General features: G+C 34.4%; 1 protein-coding gene across 3 annotated transcripts; it reads left to right on the top strand.

The window, feature by feature from the left end:
• Positions 1 to 6498: 6498 nt before the first annotated feature.
• On the top strand, positions 6499 to 21218 carry LOC127120555 (uncharacterized). 3 transcript variants are annotated; one of them, XM_051051022.1, is made up of 23 exons: positions 6499 to 6763; positions 7930 to 8920; positions 9532 to 9647; positions 10585 to 10793; positions 12224 to 12343; positions 12497 to 12625; positions 12739 to 12864; positions 13243 to 13298; positions 13421 to 13520; positions 13767 to 13884; positions 14025 to 14234; positions 14838 to 15162; positions 15428 to 15521; positions 15714 to 15822; positions 15904 to 16169; positions 16291 to 16415; positions 16968 to 17202; positions 18237 to 18425; positions 18515 to 18798; positions 19021 to 19228; positions 19309 to 19548; positions 20055 to 20140; positions 20780 to 21218. In XM_051051022.1, the coding sequence occupies exons 2-23, from the start codon at positions 8082 to 8084 to the stop codon at positions 20937 to 20939; spliced, it is 4344 nt and encodes a 1447-aa protein (XP_050906979.1). In that variant the 5' UTR covers positions 6499 to 6763; positions 7930 to 8081; the 3' UTR covers positions 20940 to 21218. The 3 variants fall into 3 exon arrangements, with proteins under 3 accessions (XP_050906979.1, XP_050906980.1, XP_050906982.1); XM_051051023.1 differs by having other exon boundaries at positions 7936 to 8920; XM_051051025.1 differs by lacking the exon at positions 6499 to 6763 and adding an exon at positions 6788 to 6930.
• Positions 21219 to 24247: the final 3029 nt, after the last annotated feature.

Raw genomic sequence — 24247 nt, forward strand, 5'->3', positions numbered from 1 at the left:
GAAATAGAGATTCTCTTAGTTTATAATGTAAGAGAAAAATTAATAGAATGATTACAATGTAATCAAATATTACAAAAAAAAAGTTCTGGTAAGAGAGAAAGCTATCATGGAGAAATAATGACTAATCATCATAGGTCATTCCAAATTCATTTCCTCATTCTACTACTTAACCATCTTCTAATTAGTGTGATTCTCGTATCTTCTAGCTTAGATCTCTCTCTCTCTCTCTCTCTCTCTCTCTCTCTCTCTCTCTATATATATATATATATATATATATATATATATATATATATATATATATATATATATATATATATATATATATATATATATATATATATCCACGTTCAAATTCCTGATTTTTAGTAAATTCGCTATTCATGCTTTTCCCCCATCAACAACTCATCATTAGTGTCAGCTTGCTCAGCAGCACACAACTGCATTATAATTTCTTTCATAGTCCACTCTAATTTATCATTAATGTTATTACCCTAGTGAACCCAATGTAGCCACAGGTTTAATGCAGATAGAATATCTCATATCACAATTGAATATGTTAAATCTCTAGCAACCACAAAACATCTCATATCAGAATTGAAAATATAATGATGTATTTACTTGAGGGACCATTATGAACTTTAAAGGATTATATAAAAAAATCATTTGTAAATGGAAATATAAAATAAAATTAATGCATTAAGATTTTTGTAAATTATAAAATCAAAATGTAAAAATGTACATCACCATAAATCAAACTGACACCCTTTTACTTATAAGGGAATGCTCCAATCGTCCAAATGAATAATTTTAATTGTTAATTGTCTAGCAAATATAATATATATTAATTATTAACTATTATAATTTTTTAAGGGCATTGCTTTATCCACTTTATAGGGTGAGGGTGAATGCACTTAAAATCTGAATTTGTCTTTTCCATAATTCAGATATGCATCTCCGGATGCACTTAAAATTCACTAAATATTTCATAAGTGAGTCATTCATCCCATATTTGTCAAAAAATGGTCCGAAGATGCATTTATGGAATCACTCTGGAAAAATTACGGAGATGCATCTCCAGATTAACTGCTGAAAGCACTTTGTGCTTCAAGTGAACCATCCATCCCAAATTTGTCAAAAAATAGCTCGGAGATGTATCTCTATAATTTTTTAGCGGTGATTTCATAGATGCATCTCCATAATAACCCCTGAGAGCATTTGAGAGTTTTCCCCTTGTCAGTAAGTGTCCCAAATTGATATATTTTTTGCCATTTACACTATAGATATATTAACAACATGTCAATTATACTAATGTAATTTAAGGATGTCATATAAATTCAAACAATAATACAAAATCCAAACATTAACCAATTAATTGAAAACATTACAATGATATATATTTTGTTCAGAAAATACAACTGTTACCAAAATACAAATAAAATAAACTATTGTGTATATCTAACCCCCTGTTTCTCCTTTGCCGCTTGTACCCCAAGAAATTTCATGCCTAAAGTAAGATGGCATGTACGGAGTCCATATCATAACTGCCTTCCTCAAAATATCATTTTTTATGGCATCTCTCACAATCGTCACAATACGCTGACATGTCGGTAACATGTCATGGCATGGTCATCCCTAGCTTGTTTCTCTTCCAATATCTCCCGATGAGCTGGTCTAGGTGGTGCTCCCGTGACATCTGATGTCATGTAAGAATGTGACACTCGAAGAACCAGTGGATATAGCCCTATGCAGCAGCCCATGGACCAGGAGTTGGTATTTGGTATCAGATGATCATAAAAATCATCGAGTATGGCATCAAGATCTCTGCGGAAGAATGTAGGAGGAGCATAAATGGAGGTAGGTCTTAGAAGAATTTGAAGATATACGAACTGACGCGTGACCGACTTAGGTAGATATTAATACATCACACGTGACCCATAAGTCAACGTTCTAAAGTAGAAGGTTATGCACATTTGAAGGCGATTGTCCTACAAGAAGAAGCATATGTCATTTGCTATAGTGTGGTTAATCAACACCCAAAACAACTATATCTTTTGATTCCTACTATACGAGGCAAAGACGCAAAGACATAGTCAGTCCTCAGTGTTGTCCATCTCAAGTTCCTAGCCTGACATGCAAGGAAAGTGAAAGATGATCCCAGCATGAAAATGATTAAGACAAAATATTAATAACAAGTGCAACACAAGTGTTATAATATTTGTAATAATAAAGGTTACAAATATATTACCGTAAATAACATGCAACTTCCAGTTATCTTTCTTGTCTTCCCAAGACAAGCTTCACATAGTTTGGAGTACAGATAAACCAAACACGTGGCCCCCTAGTTACACTCATGGATTCGCTCTAAGTTGATGAACTATGTCAGGTAGGCTACATTAATGTAGGTTACACTTTTGTTCATAAATATTGTCGTACCAACCAAGTACATAAAGTATGACCTCAAGGCACATTGTCTGTGGAACATAAATTGTCCGCCATTACCTTCGACCTCCACTTCTATAGCCATGTGGTATTTGTACAGTTCCTCTAGGTATGGAAATTGGGCATGAGTGCCTCTCGTGGCATCAAACTCCTCTTGGGTATCACCTAGGTCAAATCCCAAATAGTTCATTATCATTCAAATACCTCAAATATGTTGATCAAGGAATAGTTTAGTAATCTTCCCCTAATCGGAAGATGCAGAATACATGAGACATTATCAAGGGGGTTGGATATCTCACCACGAAGGATGTGGAAAGGCGTCTCATGGTGCCATATCTCCACAAACTTTGCCAACATGTCGTGGTTAATGGTCTTGTACCCAGTGGCGCATAAACATGCCAACCTATAGCAATAAACTACATCTATAAACCATGTCTACATTCTATTCCAGGTTCAAAATCTTCCTGGCATGGTTTACGGATTTTAATGTTTCACGCTCTTGTAAAAATAAATATATCAACATCAATTGCAACTCAATTAGTATGAAACAAATGTAACATAAAAGTAAAAAAAAATACACCTCTCCTTTCCATACATGCATAATAACATGTTTTGTAGAAAGAGGAAGTAAAAGGGTTTCATATAGGCCTCATGGAAAACCATCAAGAATGGGAGCAACGACAGCAATCGGTTCCTCCTATTGGGCTTCAGGGGCTTCCGGGTCAGTAGGAGACACGTGCCTCAGGAGATCAAAGTTTGAGACACACGACCTTGTGAAGTCTGAGACACATAATCATGTGAATTCAACGCTTTCACGTCCAATGAACTAACACTAACTCGTGGCCTTAAGCACATTACCATGTCCATATGGACAAACACATGTTGGGTACACGACCGTGCCTAAATTCTATCTTGCTTTTCAACCCCTGTTCCTATAATACCAACTAGAAAATCATATCATAATCAAGGAAAGTAAAATCCGGAGATGCATCTCCATAAAATAGGAAAGAAAAAATTCAGAGATGCATCTTCGTGAAAATGCGCGATTGTAGAAAATACATAGTCCTCTACGATTCCCTAAACACCAACAAATGTGAATGCATGTCTATACAAGCTACCTATTTTAAATGTAACTACACCCTGATGCATTTTAAACAACCTATATTACCTAATATATGTTAGGTGTGAATATGGAAGTATAAAAATGGTCTAGAGGGAGGCGAATAAACCCAAATTAAAAAATGCAACCGTCGTTTTCCAAAATCAAAGTGTTTTCAAAAATGAAGTTCAAGTGGAAGGTTTGAGGTGAAAATGAAAATTATACAGTTGAATATTATCAAGTTAACACATTTCGTTTCATAAATATCCAAGATTATAATAATTAAACGCTTGGTATGAGTTGATTCAAGTTGTGTAGTCATAAGAAGTGTACACGGTGAATTTAATATATGTGGAGTTCTAAATTTAATCAGTTTTTAGATTTATGGACCATAAGACTAGCTTGACTAGTTGTCCAATTCCAACAAAACCTAAAGCCTTACATAATAAATCACTATCAAGACAAAGCAATATAATATGAAGGAGTTAAAAAACTAAGCATGTAATAACTACAAAATTAAATGCAAGAGTAAGAGTTAGAGAGATGACACCGAGATTTATAGTGCTTCGACATTCGTCCTCGCTTTGTCTACGTGCACTCTTCAACGATTTCCCGTTGAAACCTGCATAATTCCTTGTTAATTGATAAATATTTCCAAGAGTTCATACAATCACCAATCCACAATACAAATGAGAAAATAAATCTCCTAATTTGGATCTTGACTTGTATATAACAAACTTGCAAAACTCTTCTACATAATCTTTACTCGAATATGTTTCTTGAACCTTTCAATAACACCAATTCTGCTCCAAGCCTTTGTGTGTATTTATCAACCCCTTGATCCTACCGATTCCTTGAGCGATGAAATTGTCCCAAGATTTGAGAATAACTTCGCTTTATCTGTAGCCTTCCACACAGTTACTACTAAGGCAATGCTGGAGAGAATAACCTACTTCTTTTCAATGAAATTTGTCACCACCATTGACAATCCCTCAATTTTGCTAACAACCTGAAAACTCAACAAGATTTCCAAGAACGGTTAGTTTCAAGCACGCGCCTTCATCCATCAATCTCAAAAGTCTCATTATCAAGATCTGAACTCAATTGAAGTTGAAGATGTGAGAAATTAGTAGCAAGAGTTTGAACATTCAAAATAAAGCAAAATGATTTTCACTAAGAATCACACTGAAAAATCTTAACGGAATGATTGATGTTATGTGAAGAATGATGACATATGATTTATACGTGTTTGAGATAAATCACACAAAATGGTTAAAAAAAGTTAGTTAGATTTGAATAAAAAAAATATGATTTGAATCAAATGAGCAAATGAAGTGGAATGAAAGAAATAACTATGTTTTTTAAAAAAGTCAATTGATTCGGATCAGAAAAAATGTGATTCCAATCAAATGCCACATGATTCGAATCATGTGCAAATATTGATTTAAATCAAATCAAACAGAACCTGTCCCCATGAAAATGATCAGAATCAAGTGTAAAATTTGACCAAAATCAAATGACTGAATTTCACTTCTGTCCAATTTGATCAGGATAAAAATCCAGTGCAAAACTGAATGATTCGAATCAAATCAAACTCGATTCTTATAAATACAATCATGAAGAAGACTCAATAAATCGGAATAAAAACAAAGATGAAACCGATAAGACAAATAGAAAAATAATCGGATTTGAGAGTTGTTGTGCGAAAGCTTGAATGTAGTGAATGTAATGTCGTGAGATTGATTGCAATGAGGTAGAAGTAGTGTTGAAGCTTGAAAAATGATGCACTTGAATCTTGCTCCCGAGTTCTTTGAAGGGTTTGTGAAAATGTAGCAAATGAAGAAGGAAGAAGGAAGGGCCTGACATGAGTTCTATTAATTAAAACCCATTCGAGGATGCATCTCCGTAAAATTTACCGAATTTTGAAATAAAAGTTATTACATAGATGCATCTCCAGACATTTTTTTTTGGAAAAAAATGGAATGACACACTCACAAAAGCGTTGAGAACGTGTAGTATGAATGCGTCTGAAGATACATCTTCGAAATCTTGAAGTATTCGTGACTTTTCACCCTATTAAATTAAAATGGGATGGATAAAATAATGCTCTATTTTAATCATTTTTTTAATTTCGAGGTCCCAATTTTTTGAGACCCCTATACAACGTATCAGTTGCACGATGTCATATTTAACTATTACTATTATTTTATTATTATTGTTATTATTATTGTTATAATTATTAAATTTGGAAATGATTTCTTTTTGGTACAATCAAAAATGAATTTATCAATCAATTCAAAACAAAATATAAATTCCGCTAACAACATTTTTTTCTTCATTTAACAAAATAATCCATTCTTTAATAGACATGTTAATGAATTTGGATTTTATTTATTTGACTTTTTATAATACAATTGCTTCGTCTTTTTCTACTTATTTTTTTGGGATGAAAGAGTATGAAAATATATAAAAAATAACCACCGTACAATGCAACTATATTGTGATGATTCAGCTCTATATCATCATTCTTCAGCAACAATTAAATTTGAATCACTATTCCTACACCCCAAAGTCCCAAAGGCAACGTTAATTCATTATAATAAGTATGGCACACTATCTTTTACTCGTAGTGAATATGATTTCAATTTTATATTAATATAACATTAATTATTTTTTAAAATGTTTTTATTATTTATTAAAATGGTTTTATTAGTGAAGGCTATTATGTGTAGTACTAGAGCAAGAGTAATTGTTCCTAGTAGCATACAGCTACACAAACACAAGTGAGTGTGACACTGGAAAAGTAGGGTAACCCTGAAATTATGAAGAAGAAGGAGGGTAGATACATATATACCAAAATTAAGGTTCAATCATTCACTTGCAGTAATAATATAATAAAAGTTAATAAAAGCAGCGTAAATGACTGAGATAGATCAGTGTCCAGCTATACAAAACGTAGCTTCCATTGGACTCGTACAGACCCTTTTTCCTACGTTACTCTCTCTCTCTCTCTCTCTCTCTCTCTCTCTAACTATAACCAATACCACCTTCTTCCGTCCAACATTCTTCATTCTCTAAAATTTAACCAAAAGCGAGAACCACAAAGTTAAAGCTAAAGTGAAAGAAAAAACGATTCTCACTGACTTGGACTATCTGTTTCTAATTCTTTCAACCCCTAAACCAAACAGATTCTAGGATTCGTTCTCTCCAATTTTCACTCTCACGGTTAGTTACTTCACTCACTCTTGCTTCTACTACTTCTATCACCTACTTCTTCATTCGTTATTAGGTTTTACGCTTCGTTTTTCCATTCATCATTCCGATCGCATTGCATCACTGCTCGCAATTCATGCTTTCCGTTTTTTTCTTCCGTCAATGGATTCCTGATCGAGGTTTGACTGTACTCTGTGGACTTGAATTTCACTGTTTTTTGTTGAGAGGTTTCTAAATTTTAGATAATTTTGGATTTTAAGGAATGAATACGAATTACCAAATAAACTATTATGTAATCGATGAAGTGTTGTTTTATACATTTATTGCTTTGGGAAACGAAATGGAAGGTTATCAGAAACTTAAGATATGCATACTTGTGCACAAGTTTTAAAATATGGTCTCGGTCAGGTAAAGGATTTTGTGATTTCGGTCTTCGTGATACTGATACTGATTGTGTTTGTCGCGATAGTGATTGCAGTTGTCGTGACCGATACTGTTTTGTCGCTGTCTTTTTTGCTGTAGCGGACTGTTTTTCAAAACAGGCTGCCGATTTTAGGCTGTAGGATTTTGTATGTACAACTCAAATGGTAAAATGTTGCACTGAAATTTGATGTATTGTGATGAGAGTTCAAACCTGAAATTCTCCACTTCTTATCACTCTGTATGAGTGGCTTTTGAAGCTAGGCTCTTTAAAACAAGTATTTTAGTAGCTAACTATTTAATGCTGTTGAATAAGAGTGTTAGTCATTCTTTGAAATTTATTTTTGGATGAATAGGGCGACCTGAAGCAATTCATTGCCCGGATCCATGTTGTAATGAAGTTGATATTGTGCTAGCTTTTATAAGAGATAATGTCAATTACATAGTTAAATATATGTGGCAGCAAGAGTCGTTGATTGAGATATATGGTTCCTATGTTACAGTTTTTAGTTGACGAAATACCGTTTTTGGGGTCAAAACTTTCAAGCAATGTTTAACATGTGATAAAGTGTTCAACAATTTAGAATGACTAGTTTAAGCTCACTTAGTTTGCTTTATAATAGCACACTGTATCTATATGTAAATAGAACTTAATGAGTAATGGCTAGTTTAAGCTCTAATATTGGCGAAAATGTGAACAGTAAAGTACTTTAACCTTTCTGTTTGTCTTATTGTTTGATAATCTCCTGTATATTTAGTTGCAGAATGTATGTATAAAAGTGGCTTCCTTGAGTACGGATCACTATGGAGGTAGCTTTCAGAATAACTGCCGATGGTCATTTTCATAGAGCTGATTGAAACTTTACATTGATTCTGAGTTCTACTGATACCCACGGTGCCGTAGGTGGTGATGCTCTCTTTGGTAATGCTCAAGTATCTCTGGTGCTGTATTCTATTGGGATATCTTCATATATCATGCCATTCTCTTAGTTCAGGACAACATTTGAACAGTAGCACTGGCTTAGAAGTCTTTTTGGACACCGACTCACTAATCAGAGATGATTCTCAACTCGATGATTTTGCATTTGCTGAAACATCAACTTTGTCACTCTCAACAAATGAGTCTGTTTCTTGTGAGGACTTGGAAGGTGTAGGATCTTTTAATACAACATGCTTGCTAAGCTCAACTCATTACTTGAAATCTGATATTCTCATATATGGTCTTGGAAACCTGGAGATACTTTCCCATGTTTCACTTTTATGTCCTGTTGATGGGTGCATGATAAAAGCCAATGTGTCTGGCAACATTAAACTTGGTCAAAATGCATCTATTGTTGCTGGTTCTGTTATTTTATCTGCCGCTAATGTGACTATGGACTACAAGTCTTCTATAAACTCATCATCTTTGGGTGGGCCACCACCTTCCCAAACTAGTGGCACACCTGTTGATAATGTAGGAGCTGGTGGAGGGCATGGAGGGCGTGGTGCATCTTGTTTAAAAAACAATAAGACAAACTGGGGTGGTGATGTTTATTCATGGTCTACGTTGTCTCAACCGAAGAGTTACGGGAGCAAGGGTGGTGGAAAATCTACTGAAAAACCATATGGAGGGAATGGCGGAGGACATATTGAGCTTATAGTGAAGGACACTCTATATGTAAATGGGTCTGTTACTGCAGAGGGAGGAGATGGAGGGTATGATGGAGGAGGTGGTTCTGGTGGAAGTATTTTAGTATATGCCGTAAAATTGTGAGTATAAAGTACTTGTCAGTCTGTGATCATATATACATGCTTTTCATGTTATGACTTCTAAACTACTTTTAAGGTGTCTGTAACTATTATGGTTGTCTGTAACTATTAATTGAGGAGGGAAATGCATTTCTAAAGCATCCGAAGTCGCTCTTACTAACAGTTACTACTTGCTAATTTCTAGTTGCTACACTATAATTAGTATAGTTTTAATACATACAAAAGGGTTCCAAAGTGTCGACGATTGGATAGTAGCATATGTCTCTAAAAAGGAAACTTATGTTAATAGTGAATATTAGAGATTTGTGGTCTCTGTCTCTGCTGACGATGACATATTGTCTAAATTTCTGTTTACATGGATTTCCTTTGGCATTTGGCCCATGGTCATTTACAATTTGCATATGGTAGAATTATTTTTCTTCTGAAGAAGTACTGATATTTTTGGAAATGTATTGTCTAAGACAATACAATTTGTCTTTATTGAAGGTTTTTGAGTATTTCTAGTTTATACAACTGTTTTTATCATAGATTTATCAGGGAACTAACACATGTTGTCTAGTGTAATGTTCTTGTAACATTCTTACGGCCTTCATGTTTTTGGATGAGTGTAGGAAGGGATATGGTACTATCAGTGCTGCTGGTGGGATGGGGTGGGGTGGAGGCGGTGGAGGGAGAATATCACTTGATTGTTACAGCATACAAGAAGATTTAAAAATTACTATCCATGGTTTGTTCCCATTCACTTTTTGTACATGGTGGTTAAATCAATGATGACTCCTGCTTGGTGTTTAATTCTACTGTAAAACTGTTAAGCTTAATCTTTGTAAATCAAAATGCCAAAGTTTAGAATTTCTTTTAAACAAATAAGAGTTCTTTGCAATTTTTTTTTATATAAGCATAAGCCAAAACCCCCGCATTTACCGAAAGAAAATGAATGTAGGTGAGGGAAGGATGCTTCTTTCATAAAGGAATAGAGAATTATATAATACTAAGCTACCTACAGGCTGTAGTAGGTGATACATGAAATGTTGGAAAGGAAAAATTTCATTTTTAATTGAGAACCCGGACTGTTTTTAATCCTTTAAATTTTTTGAGTGTAGTGCAGAATTCATCCGTCAATAAAAGCTCTCAACTTGTCAGGCTTTCAATTGGATTTTGAGTTTTTTTCTGAAAAGTTGTTCTCCTGTTTTAAATTTCTAGAATCCACTATTCCAGATTAGAGTCTATTTTTATGTGATTGGCTTTCAATTGTCACATTGATGTACTTAGTGTTTCGTCTCCTGCAAGTTGCATTGCAAGCTTATTTCTTTCATACTCTGAGGTTGTGAGTCCAGTATTCTACATCAATTTCTTCATTGGCAGATGCAGTGGGGATAATATGGATGAATATTGAATAACATAAACTGCCGCTGCCCAAAAGCAAGAAGTTTAATATTCCTCTTTACACATCTGCACAAAACCTGAATCTTTTGGCAGTGTTGATGTTGCACTTAATGTTTTTAATATGTTCTTTTTGTACAAAGTTTTGTGCTGACACTGTTATAGTTGTATCTTCAATTTTTTTCAATCCATATAACATGCAAGCATACTTTATTTTATTTTATTTTATTTTGTAATCTGAATAGCAGAAACGACTTCTTCACATTACGTGCATTTGTTGACAGGTGGTTCGAGTATTGGTTGTACTGGCAATTCTGGAGCAGCTGGCACCTATTTCAATGCAAATTTACTAAGCTTGAGAGTCAGTAATGACAATGTGTCAACAGAAACAGAAACTCCTTTGCTTGACTTCTCAACCAGCCCTTTATGGTCAAATGTTTATGTGGAAAATAATGCAAAAGTTTTAGTTCCACTTGTTTGGTCCAGAGTTCAGGTAGGAAAGTTTTACATATTATGTACTATGACAAACACACATTCATTTTATTTTATTTTATTGAAAAGTTGTTGATTTATAAGCATCAACAACTTGTTTACATTAGTACATCATGAGAAATACAAAGAAATGCTATTAAAATTGTCGCTTGCCATTTTATTACTATTTTTTACGCATGTTTTCAGAGAATTTTGGTATGATGAATAACTTCTTTTATAAGACCACTTATCACATCCACTTCCATGTCTCACAAAGCATCCTGAAAGTTTTTGCCTTTCTTTTTTTGGGAAATTCAAATGATCAGTAGGCAGATTATTCAATTTGTCTCTCAAAGGCCCCGTGACATTGAAGCACGAACATGATGCATATCCGATTTGGCAATACGTCATTCATTGAAAAAGATAGGATACGATATATTTAAGATACACATATAACAAAAGTTAAATTACTGTGTGCAAAAACCAAAATCCAAACACAGTTTTTAGCACATTACTAAATATTAACTTAAAATTTTCACAGCATTGTGTTGCTTCTGGTTCTGGATAACTGGTCTGGATGTCTCTCTGTATCCTTTTGGTTATTGTAGTGCAGTGTCTAGAAAAAAGGAGTAGAAAAAATGAGTAGTGGAATGGTTAAATATTAAGTGTGAGAGGAGCAGAGCATACATTGGAATCGTGGAAAAAAAATCTTGAAAATTGGTAACTGTGAAATTGAATGGATGCATTAAAACTTACATGTACATTATCAATTAAGAGAGAGAGAGAGAGGAGAGAGGAGCAATCAAGGAGGGGAAAATCTTGATTCATGTTCTAGAAAACGAACAGCCATGAGATGACTCACTGCATCCGCGGCGTGTCAACGATGTATCAGCTTTTTTTGTTTTATCATTTTAAAAAAAATGATACTCCTTCAATACCTATCAACAAAGTATCGTGATGTATTAGCGTATCGGTACATGTCTGGTACCATTTGGATGAATTTTTGCATATCTGTGCTTCACAGCCCCATAATAAGTAAATATGTGTTGTGTAATTTAGACAGATGGATTCAATTGTATGTGTATCTTTTCTTTCCTCCTTAACAACTTCTGTCAAGCTTTGAGTCACTTTATAAAACATTGTGTATGGGACTATGGCAGAGCCATGGCTTTTAGTAGTATATATCAATGCTAGTAGAGATTCTTGCAGTGTTTCCCATAACTTGCGGATCACTACCATGGCTTTGTTATGAAGACCCAATTGTTTTCCTTATAGAGGGTTTTCAAGAAAAAAGGTCCAGTGTGAAACTTATTTCTTTAATATTATATTGTGTTTGAAAAAAATTTCATTGAACCATTATATATATTTTGCTTAATTTATTTATTAGTCCTTGCAACTTTTAACCCTTGTAGCCTAACATACGGTGTTTATTTGAATTCTCTAATTATGAAGGTAAGAGGCCAAATTAGTGTATATAATGGAGGGAGCTTAATTTTTGGGCTGTCTGATTTTCCAATTTCTGAATTTGAGCTTGTTGCTGAAGAGCTTTTGATGAGTGATTCTATCATAAAGGTACAATATAGCGATTCAAAGTGTTTTTTCTGTAAGTGTTTTGGTTCTATTCTCATTCCACTTGGGGTTCTTTGTTTTGAATATTATTTCTGCGAGCTTTAATTTCAGCTGTCAGCTTATTATTTAACAATTTTACCTTTAATATATCTGAAGGTTTTCGGGGCATTTAGAGTTGCTGTTAAAATGCTACTCATGTGGAACTCCACAATACAAATTGATGGTAGTAAAAGTACTGTTGTGTCTGCTTCAGTACTTGAAGTGAGAAATCTGGCAGTCCTAAGGGTAAATTGTCTTAATCATTAATTCAAGCTATGTGGTATTCTTGGTTTCAGAACCATATTTCGTTCTTTGCGGATCGGAGTGTTCACGGTGATTGTGATTTCTTACCTTTACAGCAAAGTTCCGTCATTAGTTCAAATACAAACTTGGGCTTATATGGTCAGGGACTGCTACAATTGACTGGTGATGGGGATGCAATTAAAGGCCAGCGACTATCCTTGTCTCTCTTCTATAACGTAACAGTAAGTAATTATAAATGCAATGATATTCTTATAGCCTTTTAAAGATTTTTTAAGTGTTACAATAGATTTATATTGCATTCTTCAAGAGTTTTAATTGTTTAGGGCTCTCTCTCATGGCAGGGATGCCAATATCCAAAAGATAATATCAATATACTCTTTTAATTATTCTGCCTGCCATGAGTAGGAGCGAGTATCTACATGACTAACGCATAGATGGATCAGAAAGATCGGATCTTTAGCATGCACATATTGTATTACTGTTATCTTTTCACGGCTTTTTGTTTTCTTTTCACACTATGGCAAGTTTTGTGGGCTGTCACTGTTTCCCTAACTCATAAATTTGTATGCAGCATTTTAACACCCCTCCTCTCCTGACAGGTTGGTCCAGGTTCTTTACTTCAAGCGCCTTTGGATGATGATGATAGTAGAGGCACGTAAGTATGACTGCTTTGTAGTCCCACTGATTGACTTAAATTTTTTTCCATCCAGCCTTTGAACACCTATGAAACTCTAAACTTAATTGCTTATATTGTTGTTTTCTTAATTATGTTTGTAGGGTGACTAAACATCTTTGTGATGCACAGAGATGCCCAATAGATTTGATAACTCCACCTGACGATTGTCATGTCAATTATACACTATCCTTTTCACTTCAAGTAAGATTTGTTAATAGGGCAGGTTGTATTTTTAGACATATTTTATTTTAAAAAACAAAATTCTTGTACTATTTTTTAAACTTTATAGAAAAAAAGTGATCTGAAATACCCACAAGTACACTGCATTTCTCACAAGCATAACACAGTCAACTTTTTGGTTGGGCATTGTTTTTTTTATTGGGATTGCATAACAACGATCTTTATGTTCAATTAGAACCTTATTGTGGGTTCTTCTGAGTTTTGTAGATTTGTCGTGTTGAGGATCTTGTTGTAAGTGGCATTATGAAGGGAAGCATAATTCATATTCACAGGGCAAGAACTGTGGTTGTTGATACTGATGGTATGATTACGGCCTCTGAATTAGGTAACTGTTTTTTTTCTCTTCAAAATCATGTATTCCTGGTTACATTCTTCACTTCTAAGTTTTTGCATGCTAGTCAAAATGCTAATTGCTAAAACAGGATATTATAATTTTCAGATTTTGATTAGACAGACCTTTTTCAGGTTGCACTGAAGGCATAGGTAAAGGGAACTTTTTAAATGGGGCTGGCGGCGGTGCTGGGCATGGTGGAAAAGGGGGGTCTGGATATTTCAAAGGGAGAGTGAGTATTGGTGGTAATGAATATGGAAATGCTATTCTTCCATGTGAGTTGGGAAGTGGAACTAAGGGCCCTAATGAGTCATATGGGCATGTTGTTGGAGGAGGCATGATTGGTAAATGATTCTAAATACTAGAAGTGACATGTTTCGATAAAATGGATTATCTAGTTTGCTTCTGATATTTGGCCCGTTTGTTTCGGCCTTTTTAAGAATTATTTTGTTACATATTTTTGTTAAAAAAAAATTATAAAGAATTTTTTAATAAAAGATTCAAATGAAAATTTGGTTTGAATAGTTATTCTTAAAATGTTATTTTAGGTATTTCATTATTTTATTATAATTTTTTTTGGATATCAAAATTTCAAAAAATCACTTAATTTTGAAACTATTTCAAATAGCTTTTCATAAAAATCATTTTTGAGATACAATTTTTTGAAAAAATTGTGATTTCAAGTGTGTTTTGATCTTCAATAATGTATGTTTATGTTATAGAATATCAAAATTAAAATTTCAATTTATAAAAAACAAAATTAAAAAACTTTTAATATTTTGAAAAACATTTTTATAAAAATCATTTTTAAAAATACAAAGAAAAAAATCTATTTTTTCAATCTATTTTTTAAAAAAATCTATATGTCTGATTCTTTAAATGAAAAAAATATCTATACTTTTTGTAATATTCTCTGATCAAAATTTTTGTTGTTTAAATTTGGCTAGTGATGGGATCCATTCAGTGGCCACTTATGAGGCTTGACCTTTACGGATCCTTGAGGGCCGATGGTGAAAGCTTTAGCAAAGCAATAACAAGCAGTGATGGCTCTTTGGTCGGTGGTCTTGGCGGAGGTTCTGGTGGAACAGTCCTTCTTTTCCTTCAAGAATTCAGGCTTTTGGAGAGTTCCTCCTTATCTATTGTTGGGGGTAATGGTGGATCCCTCGGTGGTGGTGGTGGCGGAGGAGGTCGAGTTCATTTCCATTGGTCAAATATTGGTATGGGAGAAGAATATGTTCCTGTTGCAAGTATTGGTGGCACCATGAACTACAGGTATGCATAATCACTTTTCTGTTTCCGGTTTTAGAATCAGAGCATAATTGAAGGTTCCTGCTTTTCCTTGATATAGAACACTGTTTTCATCTTTAGAGGACTAATGAACTTACACCATAATCTATTGACGACCAATCTGACAATTTACTCTTTTAAGTAACTTGAACCATGGTTAGTTAAATAATGTGATCATTATTTTGGTAAAGTATTTGACATTTCTTTAAATAAACTGCTGAAAACAACACCTCTTCATGATTTTAAACAGTGGAGGTGCCGGGGACAATGGTGGCTTTCACGGACAGGAGGGTACCATAACTGGGAAAGCATGTCCTAAAGGCCTGTACGGAATCTTCTGCAAGGTTTGTTCCATTGGTTTTTTTTTTTGTTCATTTGTTTTTGCCTAGACTGTTGGATATATGTATCTATGTATCACTTTCTGCGGTAACAAGAAATATGGATAAACTAGTGAGCTTTGCTTAGACAAATTGTTTTTACGCCCTCTTGTAAGTATTTTTAGAAGACATAATTCTCTGCTCTTGTAAAATTTTCAGGAATGTCCCGTTGGTACTTACAAAGATGTCGATGGTTCTGATGCACATCTTTGCATTCCTTGTCCTCTCGATCTTCTTCCAAATCGTGCAAATTTCATATATAAACGAGGTATCTTTGATGGTTCATATTGGCTTTATGTCCCTACCTTTGCTCTATCCCTAATTTTTAATGTGGTTCTTTTCATTGCAGGGGGAGTTACAAAGCGCTCTTGCCCATATAAATGTCTATCAGATAAGTATGGAATGCCAAATTGCTACACACCTCTAGAGGAGCTAATTTATACATTTGGGGGTCCCTGGCCATTTTCAGTAATGTTGTCATTCATTTTATTGCTTTTGGCTCTGCTACTGAGTACTTTGAGAATCAAGTTGATTGGTTCTGGTACATATCATAGTTCAAGTTCAATTGAACACCATAATCATCAAAGTTTTCCACATCTCCTTTCTCTTATTGAGGTACTATTCTGATACCAAAATTTGCACTGTTTAATTAGGTCTTTATGTGGAAATAATTGACCCTTGACACATTCTGTTTGAAACAATTGGATGATTTACATTTTATGTTTTTGAAAACTAGGTGCGTGGAGCCAAAGCTGAAGAAACTCAAACTCATGTACACAGAATGTACTTTATGGGTCCTAATACTTTCAGAGAACCCTGGCATCTTCCTTACTCGCCTCCCCATGCTATAATTGAAATTGTGTAAGAAAACACTTATTCACATGTGCATGTCATGGATTCTGATGTCATTTTACTTAGTGGACCATGTGCTGATAAATACTGAATAATGTATTTATTTTTGTCCAAATTATAAATCTTTTCTGTTGCTAAAATCATGGCTATTCCACTTAGGTCAAACTTAGTTTATTCCGTACTTGTTGAATTCTGATATTTGCCACCGAACAAGTTTTTCTCTGTAGTTTCTATTGCAAAAGACCTCTTGCCACGGGAAACATTCCTTAATGATGAAGATTCTACCTCAAGCATGTATAAAAAAATACAATCAAGCCCTGTTTGGGAGGATTAGTGACACCGTGGCATTCAATCTCTCATCATATTACTGTAAAACTGTTAGTGATGTAATATAAAATTATTAATATGCTTTCACCTAACAGTTTTTGGAACTATGTTATCAACCAACTATCACAAAAAATTCTGTTAGGTGAAACAACACATTAATAGTTTTATATTACACCTTTAATCTTTTAACAGTAATCATGATTTTGATTAGGATTTGAATGTAATGGGATGCAGGTATGAGGATGCTTTTAATAGATTTATTGATGAGATCAATTCTGTTGCTGCTTATGATTGGTGGGAAGGATCAGTGCACAGTATACTTTCAGTTGTGGCATATCCTTGTGCTTGGTCTTGGAAGCATTGGCGGCAAAGAGTCAAAATTGGTCGCCTTCAGGAATATGTCAAGTCTGAATATGACCATTCTTGTCTACGCTCATGTCGTTCCCGTGCTTTGTATAAAGGGATGAAGGTTTGACATCTTAAAACATTTAACATCCTGGAGTAATTTCCACAAATTCTTAGTTATTCACTTTTGTCGAAATAGTTTTTCTTGCAATAGTTATAGACAAGGTAGAATGATGTAGGTAAGAAGAAGCCTTTTTGGATTGAACATATTGAAATTTCTTTGGTGTATCAAGGAGTCGGTCATTCGGTCATAGTAAATAAGCAGACTGAAGGTTCATTTGGAATTTGGAAGTGAGGGTAAGGGTGGTTTGCTGGTACATAGGCTTCCTAGTTAAGACAAACATCCAAAGAACAATCCAAGACCAATAATAGCTCAAGGCCTGGTTTGCTCACAATAGCATTTAAAGTAAAGAAAAGGACAAGGTTAATCCTAAATTGATATAAAAAACTGAAAAGCTTCTAGTAAATGTCATAGAATAATACAGTCATCATGAAAAATTAGAGCTAACCTAAAATTATAAAATGACTTGATTTTTAATGTTCTGATTTATTGATGCTACTGAATCCTATGATATAGTCGGCTGTGTTTCACTGAATACAATTAATTATATTGGCCTTTTAACTATCAAAATTTCACTTTTGGTGTTCCTTCAGAAGATTTCTGTAAATTGCATATGTTCTTGTGTATGGTTTGGCATAAGCACGAACAATAGTAGAGATTTGTACCAATGTATTTTTTCACCCATATTCTATTCATTAAAATGCTTCAACTTCTAAGAAAGAATTGTATCTTGATTAGTAATATACTACCAAAAAGTTTGTTGGTTACTTCTCTGTGATTATCTAGAGTTCCTATAAGCAATCAGTATGTTCATATAAAGCTTGAAAGTTACAACACGGCTGTATCCAAATTTAGAGGATGCTGTCATGTTTATAAAAGCATATGAAAATGTGACAATTAATTTGTATTCTTCTGTTTTCTTGGACAAACTGGTATTTGATTTGAAGACCTTGCAATTAAAAGGTTTTCATTGCATTAAGTGACACACACTTTCATCCCAATATTAATGTCTTTAACTTATGAAACAATTGATGCAGGTTGGGGCAACTCCAGATTTAATGGTAGCATTCATTGATTTTTTCCTTGGCGGTGATGAGAAAAGATTAGACATTGTATCAATTATTCAGAAGAGATTTCCCATGTGCATAATTTTTGGTGGGGATGGGAACTATATGACGCCTTACAATCTTCACAGTGATACACTGTTGACCAACCTCCTTGGCCAGGTGTCTTGATTATTCCTGTTGTTAAGATTCAGTCATTATTTTTTCTCTATACTTAACGGACATACAAATGCCAAATTTTATATTAACAGCATGTCCCAGCAACTGTTTGGAATCGCTTGGAATCTGGACTAAATGCTCAGTTACGGACAGTGAGGCATGGTTCAATTCGTACTGCACTAGGTCCTGTTATTGATTGGATAAATAGTCATGCAAACCCCCAACTTGAGTTCCACGGAGTTAAAGTTGAGCTTGGATGGTTCCAAGCAACAGCTTCTGGTTACTATCAGCTGGGTGTTGTGGTAACAGTTGGAGAATATTCTCTTCATGATTCTCATCGGTCTGATACATGGGTTGGTACTGATGTAGCTATGAGGTAATTTATGACGCTGAGTGAATGCCGCATACATTCAGACTGTAGCTTGGTTCATTCCAATGACGGGTGTTGAGATCAACCATCTAATTTGAGTTGCTTGATTCCTTGATGTATTTTTCACACCTCCTAGATGGAGATTAGGACGACAAGAATTCATATTTTTTTTATATAAATACCTTATGTATAGTAGCTTCAAGTGATTTTGTTTTGTGCTCATGACAGGAAAAATGCGGCACATGGAAGAAAGAATCTTCAGCAACTACAACATAATTGGCCATACATGAGCAATTCGTTATCTCTTAAAAGAGTAACTGGAGGTATTAATGGTGGCCTGATAAATGATGCTACCTTAAGATCACTGGACTTCAAAAGAGACTATCTATTCCCACTTTCTCTGCTGTTGTGCAACACTAGACCTGTTGGTCGTCAGGTAGTTAAATTGTTTTAGGTGATCCACCTCTCCACAACTATAATTTGAACATTGTGTAATACATGACACATTTGTTTCAGGATACTGTGCAGCTGCTGATTTCTTTGATGCTTTTAGCTGATCTTTCTGTCACTCTCCTCATGTTGCTTCAGTTCTACTGGATTTCTCTTGCAGCTTTTCTTTCTGTTTTATTAATCCTTCCTCTTTCTCTACTTTCTCCATTTCCTGCCGGTTTGAATGCTTTATTCAGTAAAGAACCTAGAAGAGCATCACTTTCTCGAGTTTATGCACTGTGGAATGCTACTTCTCTATCTAATATTGTAAGTTCTGCTGATATTGCAATATCATATGGTATAATTCCCCGTTGCACGTGCAAAGTAGATGAGAAGCAGGAAAAATAGGTTTTGATTGTAGTGAGCAGCCTGCTGTAAAAATATGGACTACATAAAAATGTTAAGAGGAAACTACTGAAAGATATTGTTAAGCATATGAAAAAGTTCTAACTGCTATAAGGCAATTACTTAGAAATATCAAAATTACAATTGAGGATAGTACAGAATTTTCATTTGAAAAATGCAATATTCTGTGGTAAAATTTTGGGATACAAGGAGAATAGTGCTGAAAATAATAGTATTTTAGATAAGGAAGATGGGAAGAGAAAGGATAAAGACTTTGAATTTATGATTACATAACACGCTAGGTACTACCCTTGTTTAGATTTTTAATTCTAGGCATATTGAATTTTAAATTTTTTAAGATATATTCATTCATGCAATCATTTGAAATATATTTCCCGCATATCTAACGTGTGCATGGATGTATGCAGGGAGTGGCATTTATTTGTTGCCTCCTTCATTATACATTATCCCATATTCACTACCCTGATGAGGCAAGTACACGGAATGTTAAGAGGTAATCAACTACTTAATGGCATCATTTCATCTCAAACAACAATGTATTTTACAACCTACCTGCATTCTTGTTTGAATTTAATTGTCTGATAGTACATTAAGAAATCAAATCTGAAGATCTATTGCATCATCTTATCCATTCTGCATAGAGATTTTGGTAAGATTTGTCTGAGGGAAAGTATCATGTATAATATACAATAAAGCTGAAAAATGGATTTATTTGGGGATAGTTAGTCATCTTTGCATTTTCAATGCTACATGTTATTTCTTATTTCATTTTTATTCTGTATTTTTACTACTGTTTTACTTGGGCTACAGAGATACAAGCCAGTGTATCCATATTAATGAGCTCACGTTGAAATATCACAATATCTCCCACTTATTTTCTTTGTACTACTCTGCTGTGTTTGGTTATCGGTTCTCACTTCTCTTACACCCTCTCTTTTTCAAAGCAACTCAGATTCAATAAAATTTTTACAAAAGGTTGTTCTCCAGTGAAAATATTTTAATGGGGGAGAATATTTATGGTAGAAAGATTTTAGAGTTCAGGAATTTCCACTAACAAAAAGGCATTTCCTACAATAATTTCCTCCCAGAGTTCTTGGTGTATTTTTGAACTTTTGATGAAATGCTCTTGCAGGGAAGATGATAAATGTTGGCTTTTGCCCATCATCCTTTTTTTATTCAAGTTGGTACAAGCCCGTTTTGTCAATTGGCATATAGCGAATATGGAAATCCAGGATTTTTCTCTATTTTGTCCCGATCCAGATGCCTTTTGGGCTCATGAATCTGGTTTATAACAGTAAAGGAACAGAAGCAGAAACATTAGAATGTGCAGAAAAATTCACAAAGAGACTTCAGATGATGTGGTCGCAAGGATTTGTAAGCTATCTTACCGTGTGAATATACTCAGATGTACAGGAGACTCAAGTACAGTTTGTGCACTTTCCGCTTCATTGTAAAAAAGAAAAGTCCTAGATTCAGGGGATAGTATTTTAAGAAAGAAATATGTCTTTGTAGTGTTTTATTTGATGGTGGTAGCCATTTCCATCTTTTATCTTAAATTTCCAAATTTTGTATATCATTTTTTGCCACTAAATTAAGATGGTTAGTGTTTACTAAAAAAAGTTAATGAGTAAATTATATTTTGATCCTTAAAACTTAGGGTCCAACAATTTATAAGCTATCAAGTTTATAAGATGAACATAGTTTCTTAAATTTAAGAACTTTATAAAGTATGAGATGATCCCCATTCTTTTAAACTGAATGTCAAAGTTTACATATTTGTTTATTAATCACTGTTATTGAGAGCAGTACACAAAATGAGTTAAGGAAAAAAGGAGATTAAAAATCTAAATGTTGCACAGAACTGGGTATGTGTTCTTACCAGGATATTATGGTCTCTACAAATGTTTTGTTGTTGACTACTATGTTTAACGTATTGGCTGTTTGACCATCTCAAGCATTATCTTCATTGGAGGTTCTTCTAATGACCATCATTGAGAAGTATCTAGAAAAAACAAGGAAAGATGAACAAAGAGTTGAGAACACACTATGCAGAGAAAGATATAAAGCAGGAAAAAATGTGTATCACCTTGTAATGAAACACACCCATCTCATACATATTCCTGTGATCAACTATGAAACTAGTTAGACTTGAATGCACTCACCAGAATATCCGTGCTCTCTTTTCACTCTTGAGATTAATGCACTGATCACAGACCATGGAAATCTCAAAATGCCCTATACACCAAATCACTTTGTCAAAGTGACATTATTTTTGTTTAAAAAAATCAAATTTTTATTTTTGGATAATGTTGCCATAAGGAACATGATAATTGTAAGTGGGGTTGCCCTTCATACACATCAAAATATTTTGTAAGTGAGTCATCCTCATTTTGTCAAAATATAGTTCGGAAGTCAATCTCTATATTGATGGTAGGGCGAGTTCGTAGGTTAAGTTTCAGAATAACCTCTTGACACATTTTGAACTCATGATATTGTGTTTATTTCACAACTCAGGATAATCTGAAAGTTATGTTCTGAACTAACCCTCAAGATAGTAAGTTTTCCTCGTGGGCAGTAAGTTTGTTATTATAACTTTAACATTATTTTAATAAATCTTATATTTTAAATCATTCATACAAAATATAAATAATTGATTTCGATTAAATCACACACTTATGTAATTCAATCAAAATACCATGTATATTGTTCACAAAATACAAACCAAAATATAAATTATCAGAATACAAAGAAAAAGTCAATTATTGGGTATATCTGACCCCCTCAGTTCCTCCTATGTCTCCTGTACTATAAGAAATATCGTGTCTTTTCTATCATGGCCTTTACAGTGATCCTCCCGAGTGTCTTCCTGAAACTCTAATGTCTTTCTATATATGTTTTCCCCATGACCATAATATGCTGGCAGATCGACAACACATTAATTTCATGGTCCATCCTAATATGTACCAATCGATTGGTTGGCCTAAAAATAATCGTTTGATTAGTTTTAAAAGGAGCAGACTAGGATGGACCATGAAATTAATCCCATTATTGTGTGTGGAGTCATATGTCCAACAAGTGACATCTGAGACTAACTCCTATTTAAATACTAATTGTCTCAGGACAAAGATGGCTCCTAACACATTTTTAAAGGGATTCTTACTGTCATGCCCTCAAATTTTCCCTACCCCATGTCACCTTCTTGAGCCCTAAATATTAAGCATACATCCCATACATACATATCATATGCATTTGTGTTTAATAACCACAAACCTAAGGCATGAGATTCATCTGCAAATACCTAAGATCCTCTGATCATGTTGAGGTGTGCTCAAGCCACCTTAAGCCTAATCTCATCCTCAAGCATCCCACAAATATTGGAGGATCACTAAATACATCTCACTCTCTCCCTAAGTCCAATTTGGATGGTGAGTCCCCTTTGAAGAAGTTTTAAGATTCATTTGGCCACCCAAGGACCAAACCCTAACTCTTGACCCTCCTTTTGGCTTGCACAAGTCATGATTCACCATGGATCTTGACAATGCCATTCAGGACCCCTCAAATTCAATTTTTTTTCATTCTCCGTGTCCTTTATACATCTCAATTTGATCCTTACATCTCAAACCCTAATTCATCTGACTATGGTTCTTGAGAAACTTGTGGCTCAAGAAACCCTAATTTGGGAACTTCTTGACCATTGAACTTGATCATTTTTTTGCCATCCAATCACCCTACCACTCATTCAACATCATTTCATGCTCATTACAATCAAAATAAATCATTTAAACATCCTCCCAATCCATGTTGGAAGTAGTTGGTTCATACTTGATTTTTCAACTTTCCATGACTTAATCCACCCACCAATTTGACCTAAAATCATTCCACAAAGGTCCAAACTTCATTTCCCATCATTATATGATCATATGAACTCAAAACGTTCATCATTATGCCTTGGGAAGCAAGAAATCACAAAATCACCAAATTAGGTCATGTTGGTTGGTCACATTTTAGCAAGAATGGCCTATGGGAAGTTCCAAAGACCATAACTTTCTCATTTTTCAAGCTTTTTAAATTCCACTTCGAGCCAAATGCCCTAAATAACTTCCCCCTCAAACTTTGTTTCAAGGTCCAAGACCTAATTCATTGAGGAAGGGGTTCAATTTTGCTATTGGCCAAGCTGGTCCAACATTCCTACCATGCCCTAAAATTATGTCATGACCCCTACTTTGACACATTTCCATTTCCAAACCACAAACCCTTTTGATCTGGTTCTTTTTGTATTCAATCAAGTTCATGGCAAAGAACAAATGGCCTAAAATTGGGACAAAATGCACGAGCCAATTCCATTTGACCTTGGTTCAAACATTGATGATCATTCTGATTGGCAAACCATACATGCCAAGTCAGAATTTCCATTTCCATTCACCAAGCCCATAAAACACTTTGATCTGATCCTAATGGTCCTCAAATATATTTCATATGGTAGTGTGGTGTAATTGGAAGTCAACTTAGTAGCCAACACATCTCAAATTGCAAAACCTGACCCCATGTGATTTTTCAAAATTTTCCTAAAATAGCTAAACTCCAAATGCATAGCAGTCCA

The sequence above is a fragment of the Lathyrus oleraceus genome, chromosome 2 (genome assembly GCF_024323335.1).
Source record: "Lathyrus oleraceus cultivar Zhongwan6 chromosome 2, CAAS_Psat_ZW6_1.0, whole genome shotgun sequence".
Classification (NCBI taxonomy): Eukaryota; Viridiplantae; Streptophyta; class Magnoliopsida; order Fabales; family Fabaceae; genus Lathyrus; species Lathyrus oleraceus.